Source organism: Lissotriton helveticus, chromosome 9 (genome assembly GCF_964261635.1).
Source record: "Lissotriton helveticus chromosome 9, aLisHel1.1, whole genome shotgun sequence".
Lineage (NCBI taxonomy): Eukaryota > Metazoa > Chordata > Amphibia > Caudata > Salamandridae > Lissotriton > Lissotriton helveticus.
Genome location: NC_136070.1, coordinates 180,823,305 through 180,839,797, shown reverse-complemented (window position 1 = coordinate 180,839,797; position 16,493 = coordinate 180,823,305). Strand labels below are relative to the sequence as shown.

Sequence of the window (16,493 nt, the reverse complement as noted above, 5' to 3'; positions counted from 1 at the left end):
TTGTACATATGTTCGGTCTCCTGCATCTGTGGATCTTTACAAGTTTTTATTCTCCTTAGTAACTCCTTGTTTGGAAAATGCCATACCACTGTTCAAGATTTAGCAGTGCTATTTCAAAACTGTAAATAAGCTAGAAAAAACTGTTTTTATTACATGAAGGCAAGTGTTGAGGTAGAGTGATGGGTCTTTGAACCCTTACCCTACCTAGATTTTTAGATGGTTGTAAAATGATGCTCTTACACAGTTGCTGATCCGTATTTTTTTATGGTACGTGTAATTTTGAATATATATCAATACGTTCTCAACACTGCCGTTAATAGAATACGAAGATATAATAATGACTGAATGAGCTACTCATGCATGGAATTTGAATACTTGAAAACTTTGGTAAAATGTTTGGCTGTTAAAGAGGATATTGTGTCATCTTTTCAATGAAAGAAGCTGTTATGAATTTCAAAATTGAGATTGTCCACCATCAAGGGGATATCAAAGTTATGCCTTTTTAGAGGATTTGGGGCAGCAAGACCTATCGCTCTTCCTTTATGGCAGTATTGGGTAAACCAGATTAGGGACATTGGAATTAATCATGGCCCATTAAAATAGTTATGGACTGCTCCCAAAATAAATGTTACAGTGCGTGGAATCAAGTTTTATCTAAAAACCAGGAAAATAAAAAAAACAGAGGAGAAGCAAATCTCTAGTTCGTCCCTTTTCTGCCAGTGAATATCAACCAGGCAATCATGAGCACATTTATAAGAAGGTGCGTGTTAAAATGGTACCATCGCTCTGTGTGTGTTTTCACAGCAGCGCGTGCTGATGTCTTATGCATGATTGAGGGAAGTTGGGGTGTGAGGCTGAGGTCAACTTTTCTTAGCGGAACTAAGATGTCTCTAGTTATCCACCAACTTTTATAAACCATTTGTCTCTAAATGTACAACCCAAACATGTGTACATACACTTCCAATCAGAAGAGGTTTCTGCCGTTGTGCACTGGTCACCTAAGTTAACTCCTTCAAACCATCTTTCCCTGTTAAAGAATGTCACAAACTTCCAATTGTAAAATGAACAACAAAGATAATAGTCTGTTAAAAAATTGATAGTGTCAAACCATTATCCATTAGTTGTGAACTGTGTTTGAAAAAAGCTTTAAAAAAAAAAAAAGCATTGACAAGCCAGTAGGCCATGCCTTTAAAATGTGAGCGCTGAGCTGTTGGCTTTCCTCATGCTTGTTTGTAAAGCATAATGGAAAAATATATATTTTTTTTAAATTACAAAATTGGTGGTGGTACGCCTCATGCAGATGAACTGCAACCATCTGTGAATATTTGATATTTATGAAACAAAACCTGTGCCAACAGCCGCAAGTTCATCATTACACATGCATTTCTGAGAGGAAAAAGCATACCAAGATGGCTGGCAGTGTGTGCGCATACGTTATGGTGTGACAACACATGCATATGTGTAGCACTACACCTGCGGCCATTTTTGTTTTTTTGTATATTCAGTTTAATGTTGCAAGTTTTCAAGGTGTAAATAAGTAAGCACAGGAGCGCAAAAATAAAGGAACCAGTGTCACGGGGGCATTGTGCAGCCTAGAGTGATGTCCCAAAGACTAGCAAGGGAAAACACTTGTAATTGCATTTTTTTTTTTTTAAGAGAACAAACTAGAAATTGGGAAGGGACATAGTGGGGCACCAGCTCCGAACAGCGGGGCTGTATATGATGAACATCGGGGAAGGAAGTGCTGAGGATCGCTTTGGGGTGGCGGAGCAATAGAGGGGGTGGTGGGTGGAGATGGAAAAGCTATCGAAGAGCTTGGAGGAGCTGGTGAGCAATGGAGGAACAGGTGGGAGGATAAAAAGCTAAGGGCCAGGGAGAAGGATTGGGAAGCAGGGGAGGAGGTGGGGGAAGCAACATACACAGTAGAAAGAGGGGTGCAAAAACAAAGAACAACACAAGGGACTGGAAAAAAAATGCACCCCTATGCAGAGTGCTGAAAGAAAAATAAGAGTAGTTCCCTGAGTTCAGACAGGGTACGGGAACAGCTCATCCAAAACAGCTGGGCTCCAGGGGAGGCACAGACACATGAAAAGGAAGGAAAGCCATTCAGGGAGGGGAAGGGAAATAAGATAGACCAGAACGGCAACCAAAGGCAATGGGCTGATCCAATGCGCATGAAAATTGGTACTGTACACAATGGGTCTGTCGACAACAAATAGATGTCTCCAGGCACACTGTAAATAATGTCTCTTCCAAGACTGAGGTTTCAGCCCTCTGCCTATAGGCGTAAACATGAGAGAAGCTCTTTGTTTTCTTTTTGGTAGTCAGGCGCCTTTCCATCTGACGGCCCGACAGAATTGCGATATTCAGTAAGTAAGGGTGACTGATACTTTTGAATTGACCTTGAAGGCTTGCTGATAAATGACAAAACCTCAATACATAGTAAGGTCTTATCCGGAGGGACTTTGAGTTGCATTATTTGGAGGTACCAGTACGTGTGCATCTATACTGCTAATAAACCGTGTTATCTGATATTCTAAAAATAAACACATTTATATTATGAATATTCATGTGCTTTTTTTTGTTTTGTTTCGTGCTGACAAAAGTTAGCTTCACTGCATTTTGTTTTAAAACATTTTAGGAGCGAGTTCAGAAGACGTTTCCTCATCCGATTGACAAGTGGGCTATAGCTGATGCACAGTCTGCCATAGAGAAAAGGAAACGAAGAAATCCCCTTCTCCTGCCTGTGGACAAAATACACCCTTCGTTAAAGGTATTTATCTTAAAAGTGTTGAAGCAAATTTCTGTTTCATAGCTCTAGAAAGTACAGCTGTCAAAACGACATGCTGACAACGAGGAAAAATCACCTAACAACATAGTTCTTTTCAATAAATGTCCTAAGAAAGTTTTGAAACTCCCATTTTATGGAACGCTTTTTCATGGCAAGTTTGTGGTTGTTCATTTCACTCTTATATTTTATCTTAACATTTCATGAGAGAATAAATAGTAATAGCAAGGGTTGATTGTAATATTGTTTACTATCCCTATGCGTCCAAACAACCTACTGGAAGTGTTAAGTAACTGTTTTTTTGTTTCTTTCTATTAACTTTATCATGACTATAATTTGTTCTTCTTGAAATGCATAAAAGATGGGTTTGAGATTCCTTTTTACGGGATAATATTGACATTTTATCCATTGATCAGAATGAGGTGAGAATCGGCTAAATGCACATAGTTTCACCTGGTACCTAAGTTACATTACAAGTAATGTAACCCTATCCTCCTGGAATATTGCTGGCTTGGAATCCAAGCTACTCTTACCGGACTGGGGATATTTTATAGAGGAAACGGACATATGGGCCTTTCAAGAAACTTGGGCAGTGGAAGGAATTTTTCGCCTGGGTTATTTAAATTTTATTAAACCAGCAGCTAAGGGACCAAGGGGAAGACCAGTTGGTGGGCTGACTATTTGGGTTCGCCAATGTGATGGGTTAAGGGTGGATGAGGTTCTAATCAATTGCCCTGACATTATGGCTATTCGGGTTAGATCAGAGAAGGGCCTTAACGCGATTATATATAATGTCTATGCTAGGGGACTTCCGGCCGGGAGGAGCTCTCATGTTGTTTCAATCTTGGAAGACCACCTTAATCTGGAGGAGGAAGCTAGTTATCGGATTATTGCAGGGGACTTTAATACATGTTTTGAGCCCCTGGATTCGGATGATGGCAAGCTCACCGAAGCTAAGGATGCCTTGTGTGGAATTCCACAGCTGGACCTAAAACCCATAAGGAAATGGTCCATGGCAGCTCTACAATTGAATGGGTTGTGTCTGGATAAGGTTATGAGGGCAGTCAATGGCAGGACACAGTCTGATAGGCCGGGAGAGCAAACGTTTAATAATGGTAGATCTGGTAGCCGCATTGACTACATCATAGTTAATGTGGAGATGTGGCTGCTTATTCTAGATATGGTGGTTGTGAGTAGGCCGGAAAGTGATCACAACCCCTTGATTTTGTCAATTATTGATAGCAGTTTTAGTAGCTCCCCTGTTTGTGAAGCTGCAAAAGCTCAGGAGAGGGCAGTCATTACTAATGATCAAAGCAGGGTCCGGTGGCCTAAGTTAGCCACTAACGAAAGGATCCGGACTGATATTCGGGACATGGTCTCAAGCTCGATGTGCAAACTTAATAGCTGTGAGACGCAAGAGGTCCTCAACGATAAAAGCTTGAGTATCCACAGCGATCTTTTTTTGGGTCTCAAAAAGTATTTTATTAAGAATCTACCATGCCCCAAAGATAAGGTGCTGAGGCCTAATACATGGTATAATAATAACTGTAGGCAGGCCCAACAAGCTCTGATGGTAGCTATCAAATCTAGATCATCTGATATTATCAAGAGTTGCAGGGCTATCTACAAAGCAGCGCAGATTGATGCCAAAAAAAGTGGGATGACGAGCGTTGGAGGGAGTTGCTTACAGGCATGTGAAGGTCATAATATGACCAACTTTTGGCACTTACTCAAGTGGGGGAAGTGCCTGCAACTACTGACACCCACCAACCACGTTGTGCCTCAGCAGTGGGTAACTTATTTTGAAAACCAATTTAAGATCCTGGGTGGCAACGCCAAGGTTGTTTCGCCCCCCCAGTTGTGATGCCCCATTGGTATTTGCTCACAGCGAGGTGGAGTCTGTACTAAAAAGGATTCAGTGTGGAAAAGCACCCGGGCCTGACTGCATTCCTGCAGATCTATTCAAGTACGAGGATGCAATTTGGATCCCATATATAACTGTACTAGCAAATGCCCTAGCTAGTGGTGCATCGGTCCCGGATTCTTGGTTCGGAGTAGAGATTTTACCGATCTATAAGAAAGGTGATCGCTCTGCTCCGGCCAATTATCGTCCAATAAGCTTAATCGATGCGGTGCAGAAAATAATAGCACACCTAGTACTGGGAAGAATACAGTGCTGGATGACTGAAGCTGATATTTTAACTCCTCTTCAGGCAGGATTTCGGTCGCATATAGGGACCCTGGATCAGACATTTAGATTTGTGCTTTTGTATTGGAAGGAGGTGCTTGTAGGAGGGGGGCATGCTTTTTGCGGCCTTTGTGGATCTAAGATCTGCTTTTGATCTCGTGCCAAGGGCTAAACTATGGGAAGTACTTTTGGAGCAGGGCATGCCCAAGGAATTAGTTGCAATTTTGGTCAAACTGCACGTACGCGCCTACACCCAGGTTTGTTGGGGTAAACCAGGGGAGGTAACCGATAGGTTTGAGGTGTGCAAAGGAGTCAGACAGGGGTGTGTGCTGGCTCCCACCCTGTTTTCCTTATACATTAACAGGGTGGTCCAGTTCTTTGTTAACTACCCGACCGATGCACCATCACTTGCTGGTATGAAAGTCCCACTGCTCATGTTCGCGGACGACACCCTGCTCATATCCAAGACGAGACAGGGATTACAACTTGCACTGTCTCGTTTTGAGGTGTTTTGCCGCTAACATGAGCTGGAGGTCAACGTGGGAAAAACCAAGTTCATGGTGCTCCATGGGTCAAGGCCGGTTAGAGCTAGCGTCCATATGGGAGGTGACCCTCTGGAGCAGACACCTGTTTTTACGTATTTAGGTGTCACTTATAGTGACAAAATGAGCTGGAAGCCACAAATTGATATACTAGCTTTAAAACACACCCAACTAGGTGGCGCTATGATCAAAGAGCATAGGCAGTCCCTGACCAACCCAATTGCCCCTCTTGTTAAAATCTATGGCTCTAAAATTTTGCCTGCAATTCTGTATGGTGCCGAATTGTGGGGTTTCAGTAATTTGTCCCCACTTACTGCGGCACAGAATACATTTTTGAGGTCAGCTGTAGGCTTGCCCCAATCTTCCCCGTGCATTCCCCTACTGTTAGATCTTGGTTGTCAGGCAGTCGAGGATGTGGCACGCTATAGACCTTTGGCGTTTTGGCGACGCCTGTGGACCACACCGGAACTCTCCTTATATGCCAAAGCCTTGTTGGAAGTTAAGGGGTTGGGTGGTTCTCATAAGATCTCTTGGCTTGCAGAAATCAAGGCTTTACTGACAGTTATGGGGATGGGGGAACTTTGGGCTAAGCCGGATACAGCTGTTTTCCCATCTAAAAAGATCTGTAGTCCTGTGTATTGGGACATGATTAAAACTAAGAGGTACTCCTCTCGGGTAGGTAGTTCCCTGACTTCAATTTTTCTTGATATAAAGGACGAACCCTGCCTGGAGGTGTACAGGGATATTATTATGAAGCCTCTAGATCTCAAATTGTACCATCAGCTTAAAGTAGGCACTCTACCATTACGCTGGTTAACCAGTAGGTGGAATCTTACTGGCAGTGACAAATGTGTATTCTGTCTAGATTGCATTGAAACAATCGACCATTTTTTATTTGTTTGCCCCACGTACCAACAACCAAGGCGCGTATGGTTGAAACCTGTTTGTATGCTAATGGGAACAAGATCAGCACAGGTTGCAAGCAGAATACTGAAAAATGATACCGCCAATCCAGTGGTAATTGGTGTAGCAACATTTTTGAGCTGGGCATGGGTCCTTCGGATTAAAATGGGTGGGGCTCAGTTGTAGAATTAATTGATTGTCTCTATGGCTACCCGAGGTAGGAACTGTATTTGGGCTTTACTATAGTTACTACAGTTCCTGCAAACTACACTGAGACTTTAATTTTAAAATATTTTAGTTTTGTCTAAGTCTATTGCCTATTTGCACATTTAATTCAATTTTAGCACATCTTAAATATTTATCTACCGGTGTATTACTGGGTTTTAAGTACAATTTAATTTCTTAGTTTGTATATGATGAATTTTATCTTGTATGGATTTTGTATTACTGTTTTAGATTGTCTTTTAGGATGAAGAATCACAATAAAGACTTATTGATTAACTGACTGACAAGTAATGCAGCTTTTCTGTTTCTTTTTTGTATATTTATTAAATCCTTGTATGCCTCTGTTGGCATTGAAGTGCCCCAGAGGATATAAACCCACATGGGGATCACTTCCACATGTCCCAGAACTGTATGGTCAAATATATTAGTGCAATAGAGCGAAGTAACTAAAATTTTGTTTGATTAAGTAGCTCATTGTTTTGTGCCTAGAGTACTGTCCCAAAGACTAGCAAGAGAAAAAACATTTAATTGATGAATTAGTATGAAAGCATCAAAGTAGCTAACATCTTCTATTGTTTTGTCAAGGATCCATTTCAATTTTTCAATTTCATACGCTTTTATTCGGATGTAATGTACAACCATATAAGCAATGCATATAATCTTCAGGGAAGCAATAAAATAGAACATAATAAAATACAAAACAAGCAGCATATGCCAACAGTTAAGACAATGGAAATACGTAGATCAACAAGCAAGATCATATATTCACAATTTTAAAAAGAATGGGGAAAAGTGCATTGTGCAATTCAAATTAGCAGTTTTCCATTGTTTAGACAGTACTATACATGCTAAATGTTAAAGTAAATGTTAAAGTAAAGTGCATTGTGCCGTTTACATTAGTGATGCCGTAACATTTTCCATAATAACGGTCAGTGGTTTAGGAGCGGTTAGCTGTACCTTCTCAGTTGTCAGACTACAATAGATTTCCTGATAGCAATAGAATGTAATAAATAAGACGCTACATGGAAACATAATCCTGGGTTGTCCAAAGAGATCAACAAGTTTATTGCCGTTGTAATCGATCTTACATTATGCTTTAAAAAAATAGGTTTTAAGTAAAATTTACTTTAAAAAAGATAACATTTGCAGAACAATAAAAAATGGCAGCAACTTTGTCGTGATATATTGTCACAAGGACAGACCGCAGAAGAAAGCTTTTTCATGACTGGGAATGCCACAAGATGATGGGCAATACCCAGCCGTAGACGAGTCAAAACAAAATGATGAGATGGTTTGGAGACAATAGTTAAATAATACTGAAAACCATAATTGAGGCCCAATAGAACATAAAAGTTGTCGCTTTGCATCAGGAGATCTGTTGGACAACTTGTAAGTCTAGAAAACAATGTGTTTTATTCTTTTAGCACAGCTTTTCTCCTTTGTTGAATTTGCCAAATGACAGAACATTATAAAAGCATCTGGCATAAGCAAAGGCACTAATCGGCATCCACAAAGCGTTCACTTATTGGCTTTGTCAATGCTTGTTCACTTTATGCAACAGCAACAGGCCCATCTGACTAGAGTTCAGGGTTTGAGTTGGCAGATAGGGTCTGAGTGTGCTTTTTCATAAGCAAGCATTAACAATTTCAATGAGTCCGCCTTTGGGGCCTATTAGCTTTGGCAGTTCATTCTGCTGGACTGTTCAGGATCGGGAGACACTGGCCAGCATCTTTGAAATAAACCAGCATTTGCAATGAAATAGGTCTCGCAACTACTTACGTTTGAGCTATTGGCATTGTAAATGACGATGCCTTTTTTTGTGATGTGGTTTTTAAAACATTAAAAGAAAGGCATTGCCATTTACAATTCCAATAGCTTAAACTCGCGTAAATGCGAGACCTATTGCATTGCAAATGCTTGTTCTTTCAAGCCGCTCTGTTTGTTTATGCTTGTATACAAAAAATAAAATGAAAACTTAAAGGTCCCTAAGGAACATACAATGTAAAGACCTCTTGTGTAGACCCCTCATCACTCAAATACCTTTTACAAACCACATCAACATTTGTCAAATTATTTACCAATGTTCAACATAAAATTAAGAGAAAACAGTATTGAAAAAATACAGTTTATTGTAATTAATACAGAATGATTAAATATTTCAGCAGTGAAGTGCCTAATATGTAATTAAAATAATTTTATATATCAATAAACATATTACACGTATTACACAATTTAAAAAAGTTTTTATACAAAGTGCAAAGAAAGTTGTCGACGCAGCGTTTTGGTTTAAAACGATAGGACCTTCATCAGGAAAAGGTTCTAAATGAAGAAACATACAATTAGAATCAAACACTAGTTAATCTGCAAGAGATTTCTATGTTACACTAATTGGGCACATATGCTTATACAAAAATACAATAAAGCCATATTATACAGTTTTTAAAGTAAAACATTCGATTATATACTGTTTCCTTGTGAGTGGTGGTTATTTGGATCATGTGGGGTTACACTTTGGGTTTTCAAACTGAGCAACATGAGACATTTTAGAACAACTATATTAGCTAGTGTGTTACCTTGATTTTTATTCCGGGGAGATTATCCATACCTTCGGGTATTGATTACTATTGGCCAATATGGAAGGCATAAAAACCCTCAGCTACAGCGAGGACCAATTCAATAAAATTATTAATGGTACAACCAAAAATATTTCATCAGTACAAATTAATAATACCGATGAGGAAGAATGGCGTAATTTATGGAATACAAAAAAAAGGATAATAAGAACAGAAATACATTCCGATTTTTTAATTGACTATTGTAAAAATGGAATTATTCCTAAAGGACTTCAGGTCACTAATGAACCGGGTATTTTTATCGGTAATCACAAATCTATTGAAAAATGGACCCTAGTAGCCAACCGATGCAGCCGAGACTGGATGCTTTTAATAATTGAAACAGCATCAGATATATTGATAATAGAGAGGCAAGAACTTAAAGATCTTGAACAAAAGCTATTAGACAGCACGGCTCTTGATGATGCGAAGAAAAAATTAGATGATATACAGAAAGATGTCGACGGTTACAGAGACTATTTATTCAATAAAAAAGTAATAAATTAAGAAAAGATGTTTCTAAATATAATCCTGAGCTCATTTATCCATATCTACAGAAAGATTATTATGATCACCCTAGAGAGACACCTCAATATCGGAAACCCTGGCAACAACATCAGGCACAGAATTTTCAAAAGAAAAAAGTGTGTTTCTTTGATAGCTCATATACGAGCTCAGATAGCGAATCAGAGATACATACTGATAGTAGAAGTACTGGTAACAACAAAGAGATAGAGAAAAGCTCAAACAGAGACTCGCTCTCTTTTTTAGAACAAAGACAGACTTTCACACAACAGAGAGGCAAAGGGAGAGGTTTTACTTTAAAAACTGTAATATGGCTTTATTGTATTTTTGTATAAGCATATGTGCCCAATTATTGTAACATAGAAATCTCTTGCAGATTAACTAGTGTTTGATTCTAATTGTATGTTTCTTCATTTAGAACCTTGTCCTGATGAAGGTCCTATCGTTTTAAACCGAAACGCTGCGTCGACAACTTTCTTTGCACTTTGTATAAAAACTTTTTTAAATTGTGTAATACGTGTAATATGTTTATTGATATATAAAATTATTTTAATTACATATTAGGCACTGCACTGCTGAAATTTTTAATCATTCTGTATTAATTACAATAAACTGTATTTTTTTAATACTGTTTTCTCTTAATTTTATGTTGAACATTGGTAAATAATTTGACAAATGTTGATGTGGTTTGTAAAAGGTATTTGAGTGATGAGGGGTCTACACAAGAGGTCTTTACATTGTATGTTCCTTAGGGACCTTTAAGTTTTTTTTAGTTTTTTTTAAACTTTTCCTCCTTGTCCCATAATTGTATTTCTTAGGAGATCTCCCTTTTCTTTTATATATGCTTGTATACAGTTACACCACGCTTTTGTAAACTTTCAATGAGAGTGCATGTGTTTTCACCATTCAGCTTGTTTGCTCTCTTCTCTCAGCACATTTATTTTTTTATAAAATAAAAAAACACAAATACCACAACTTTGTCCTTTGAGCCGCTCTTAAGAACTCTCCTGCTTATACAGCTTTGCCCTTCGAGCCGCTGTCCTCTGCACTTTTAACTACAGTACATTGCTGTTTGTTTGCCTCCGTCCACTTTCTCCGTGTTGCTTCCCCTATCTGTGCCCTCCATGTTGCTTCCCCCACCTGTGCCCTCGTTGTTGCTTCCCCACCTGTGCCCCCAGTGTTGCTTCCCCAGGTGGTTTCCACTCACCCTCTGTCTTTCTTTCCCTGCCCTGTGTTGCTTCCTCGCCTTTTGTGTTGGTTCCCTTTCCTTTTCCCACACTTCTGTTGTGTTCTCCCCCCTCCATCCCCCCACTTGTGTTACATCTTTTTGTTTTGAAATCAACCCAACTGGGATCTGTAAACAAAAGAAAAAAAAACACTTGTCATTTTGTAGGTATGTGCGTGCATGGTGCCCGCCCTGCAAAGGGGCGCTTCTGGCTGTAACGCATATGGGATGCTGTGCAGCATGACTAAAACCATTGAAAAAGCCAGTAGGTCCCCAAGACTAGACCGTTTGGCTTTGTCAATGCTTGTTACTTTTAGCCTTCATTAAAAGCATTCCAAATATTGATGTTGATGAAATTCTGTTCTTTATCACCAGTTTGATCGTCCATCACACAATCCAACTAATTCCATGGTATTGATTCCAGTATTTAGTCCCTCTTCATATGTAAATTGCCAACAGTGTCACGTAATTTTAGTATGATTATATCTTGTTTACTACTCTTAAACTCCTAATAGGGTAATTTATAATTTGAGGTTTAGTAAAAAATTAAGTATTGCAAAAAATAAATATTTTGTGTCTTAAACCTTGTCAATAAAATGTTTCTTTACAATTCCATAACTGAACAGTAACCCAATCTTTTGCCTTTTACAGGAGGTTCTAGGATATAAAGTAGATTACCACGTGTCACTCTATATTGTGGCTGTATTGGAGTACATTTCAGCTGATATTCTGAAATTAGCTGGCAATTATGTTTTTAATATACGGCACTATGAAATTTCGCAGCAAGACATTAAGGTGTCAATGTGTGCAGATAAGGTAAGACTTTATCCATAATGTATCCTTCTGCTTATAGACCTGATTTGCAAACAACAGTAGCCATTAATATATTTTAAAGACTTGCCCTCATCAATGCCCTGTGGACACAGGTCCAATGTGTGCGAAAAGAGGGCCCTCTTCGTAGATAAAAGATTTCTCAAGCGAGCTGGACTGTTTAGGAGTTTGGAAAGCCTGAGCCTTCGAGTGAGTGGCTTCTGGAATGAGGGCTAGACGTTCTCCCAGTTATATTGTCCATGTGTGGGTACAGTGATTAATGTGATATGAGTCTATACAAATGTATTCATACTGCGGTTTAATAAATGTCCATCAGGTTTTGCACCCTGTCAACCCTTCCTCCTTCCCGTTTAAGAACAGGTCCAGCCCCATATGGAGGTTGTAGATTGGTGAGTAGTGGAAGTATTTCTAATTCTGTGTGTGGTATTACCAACACACATTGTAATGCACTGTTATTCCCCATTAAACATAGGCTGTTCACAAATCTGGTGTTAGGGCAATGGTTTATTAAAGGGGAAGTATCTGTTCCAGACCCAGTAGATAATAGTGTTGAAGCCTCCTCTACAAAGTGTGAGATGGTGTTAAGAGCCAAGCATTTGTTTGTATGTTTGTATGTATGATGAAAAGTGATGAAAATGATAAAGTATAGAATATTGCTCTGAAGCATATGCATGATGTTCTATGAACTCTATGATGTTACCTCAAGCCCCTCTTACACGAGTCTACTGTTGTTGCAGTACACCTTAATATAGACAATGGGTGTTCCCTTCACTCCTATTTGTGGCCAAATTAGTTCCTTTCTATAATAGAACACTGACATTTGTTATGATAGGTTTGATAGGAAATGGTATACATAAAAACATGTCGGACCACAACTTTTTAACATGGGTAAATTTACTTTTCAACATTTCTTCTCAGGTTTTAATGGACATGTTTGACCAGGATGATGATATTGGCTTGGTTTCTCTCTGTGATGATGAACCCTCGTCAACCGGTGAATTAAATTATTATGACCTGGTCAGAATGGAGATTGCAGAAGAAAGGCAGTATCTGCGTGAATTGAATCTTATCATCAAAGTATTTAGAGAAGCTTTCCTTTCAGACAAAAATCTGTTCACTCAAAATGTAAGTAATTGTTGAATTTAGTCGTTGAACGCTCAGTATATAGTAAATGATGGATATAAACGCTTATGGATTCTGCGATTCATGAATTTCCCTGTCAAGTGTTTCTCATGTTTTGTTATCATTAATAATTGCATTAAACCCTTACACCGTACTTTAAATGAATCATTACCATCCTTCAAATTGACAATGACTAATATTTGCTGTAGCAAAACATACGGTGACATCTCCCCCCTCTTTCTCTTACGCATTCTCTCTCCTCAGCTTGATTTTCTACTTTCATTTTCTTTGAAACAAATAATTAAGAAAAAAAATCCTTAAATAGAGGTCCTAAAAGCCATTGCTTAGCATACGAATTGGGCATTACGTTTTCAGAATGACTATAGTAAGAATTGCTAGGGTGACCTCGCAACTGGCCATCAGCTGATTGTTTTTCAGCTATCCCTTTTGCCATTAGGTTGACCTTGCAAATGTTTTTTCCCTGTTCTTCTAATCTTTTTATTTTTACTAGCTCCTTAGTGAAGCAATTGCAGCATAATGTGTTATTTCTCATAAAATGGGCTTATGCTTCTATGAACCAATCCGGGCACAATTTACAGGTGAAGAAAGACATACACATTTTTAAGCATGTTTCCAAACTGTTTTTAAAATTGTTGAAAGGCGAGCTAAATACTGCTGCAAGGCTCATCCTGTCTTATTCCTTATTTTTAATTTATGTACTGTAGCACTTGGTTTGCAATTGACAGCTTCACTGATGGTTTCTCTACGCACTTCAGTCTGCAACCACTACTGACTCTGATCTTCTTGTGCTGCATTACCTTACTTCTTCCTGTCCATGTATATTCTTCGTTTCTCATTGTTCTCAAACCTGCAAGCTGCATTCAGTATTGCTATAACTCTACCTTCTTGGGCACCATTTTTTTCTTTTCTGTTTCCTTAGTGCTCGCACTCCTCCTCTCCCAGTGGTGTGCACATGGGTCTCTACTGGGTGTTGCACCCACACACGCCCCTACAAGCCCACACACACCCCTACAAACCCACACACACCCCTACAAACCCACGCACACCCCTACAAACCCACACACATATGCCCTCACCAAACTGCTTACAATCCATATTTCCACAATATGACTGCTACAAAGATTTTTGGACTCCCTTCATTAATTGTGTAGACACAACATGGGCCAATGGTTAACTTGCTGTTCGTGTCATTGCTTTGTGTCTGATATTTTCTTGACCTTTGCTAAATTTGTCTGAACTTTTCAAAATGTCAGTGCTACCATGTCATTTTATTTAATCTTCTTTAGCCGGTTGCCTTTTGTGAAGAAAAAAAAATATTAAAAAAAAAAATAGTAAATTAAATTTTTTTTAAAATAGTTTTTATTTTCATTTTCAAGCAAAAAAAAGTTCAGTCATAACATTGGTAAGAGAATCATTGCACATAGGCCATTCTGTTTCCATGTTTATCGTAGTATTTTCTAGGAGACGGGTGTAAAAATACATTTAATAGAACATATCTCTTTCTATAATCCCTTCCTGCCCTTCGTGATGGTTCTTTCCTGTGAAGTAATGGGCGGGGCTCAGCAAGAGTCAGTGATTGTATCTCCGTCCTGAGTGGGCAGTTGCGTAGTGGTTATTCCCCTTTCCTCCATTTCTAACCCATAAAAACTTAGCCATGGGTCCCAGATCTTCCTAAACTTTTTGGGGCATCTCTGGCCGCATATGTTGTCTTTTTAGCCCCCATATATAGGTCCACTCCAGTTCTCCACTCTTTTAGAGTGGGCATATGTTGCGGTCCCTATTTTCTGGTAATATTCCTTTTGGCCACTGTGAGCCCTAAGTTACATAATAGTAGATTGTATTTAGGGAGATCAATCGCTGCGGCTGTACCTAGAAGTATAGATTTGGGCTCTAGGGGGATCTGCGCTTCCAGTATGGCGTTCATTTAATATCAGAGTCTAGTATTTCTGCGCCCTTTGGCATTCCCATAGTGTGTGTAAAGCGCAAGCAATTGGGTGACTCCTCTTTTCCCATCGCGTGTAAGTGTGCCCTGTCGTAATAAACCCTGTCAAATTATTTTGTATTGTATGAGCCGTAGTCACAGCTTGATTGCCACCTCCCCCGGGTGCATCAGGGCTTCCTCCCAATCAATGTCTTCTAGTGGACCTGTAATGATTTTCGACTTCGATTGTAGGGATTTTAGTTTGTCGGGCATGTTATAGATTAGAGTTTTATAGGTCCAGGAGACTGCTTTGGAAGATAACTCCTCCTGCAGCAGCCTGTCTTCCAATGGCGCATATTCAGGGAGTTTGGTCGTGTCTACTTTCTCTGCTCGCCAAGCATGTTTGAGTTGGAGGTATTTGTAGTTTTGTGTGTGCGTCAGTTGGAATATAGCTTGCTGCGCTGAAAAGGGGATCAGATCACCTCCTTGCACAATGTCGCCCAGTGTGGAGATTCCCACCATGTCCCACTTCCTAAAAACACCAGCCCGGTTATTTCAGGCAGCCTCTTGCCTTCCCATAGCCGTGTCGCCCTTGTGAGTTTCTTGTCCCATCCCATTTGCCTCCGCCCCTTTCCGTGCCTCAATTACTCTGTGTGTAGTAGGCAGCAGGCCCTTGATGCCTGCCCCTCCATATAGATAATGAAGGTGGGTACCACTATGGAATGGGAGTCTTTCCAACATGTATGTTGGGTGGTCACCTACCGCGTGTCCCCACTCATTGATCACAATGAGGTGTGCGGCCCTATAATAGGCAGTATATCTGGGAGTGCTATCCCTCCTTTGTATTGACTACGTTGTAGTGTCTGTAGCGCCACCCTGTTGTGGCCCCCATCCCACCGCAACATCCAGAGGTCATTGTTAATCGTAGTGAAGATTGTTCCTGGAATTGCATGGTATGTATTTTGTAAGCTGTAAAGCCCGTTTTGGGAGAGTGATCATCCTGTACATAGTCGCCCTTCCCAACAATGTCAAGGGGAGTCGTCACCAGCTAGCAACGTCATCTCGAAATTCAGCGACAACTTGCGTAATGTTTCTGTGGAGGCATTCCACCTCATTCGTGGAGATGAAAAATCCCAGATACCTAAGCCCTTGCATACAACCGGGTGCCCTAGCATTGCATCCATATCAAAGGCGCTTCCTATTGGGTATATACGTGATTTGTCTCAGTTGATAGTATATCCCGTGTGCTCCCCAAATTTCTTGAATAGCTGCAAAATTAGTTTGATTGAGTCATTCGGCTTAGTGATGTATAGTAGGATATAGTCAGCGTAGAGCGAGATCCGTTCATCACTTCCACAGTTTTCTTTGTATTGGAAACCCCCTATCCCTGGGTGGGATCTAATCAGACACGCTAATGGCTCCAGTACTAGTGCAAACAGGAGGGGGGTCAAGGGGCAGCCGTGCCTGGGTCCTTGTTTAATAGGGAAGTATATAAATATTGTCCCATTGACTTGTAATTTAGCTCTTGGGTTGGTATAAAGTAGGTCTAACCATTATATAAAGTTTTGTCCAAATCCGAATTTTACCAAG

At 39.8% G+C, this 16,493-nt stretch overlaps 1 protein-coding gene across 2 annotated transcripts in view; it reads left to right on the top strand.

The window, feature by feature from the left end:
- The window catches only part of SOS2 (SOS Ras/Rho guanine nucleotide exchange factor 2), a 358,219-nt gene that overhangs the window by 100,869 nt on the left and 240,857 nt on the right, over positions 1-16,493 (top strand). For both annotated transcript variants that reach the window (XM_078659714.1, XM_078659715.1), the window contains 3 exons: positions 2,642-2,773; positions 11,660-11,824; positions 12,758-12,964. In XM_078659714.1, coding sequence (XP_078515840.1) covers positions 2,642-2,773; positions 11,660-11,824; positions 12,758-12,964 — 504 coding nt within the window. The remainder of the gene's footprint in view (positions 1-2,641; positions 2,774-11,659; positions 11,825-12,757; positions 12,965-16,493) is intronic.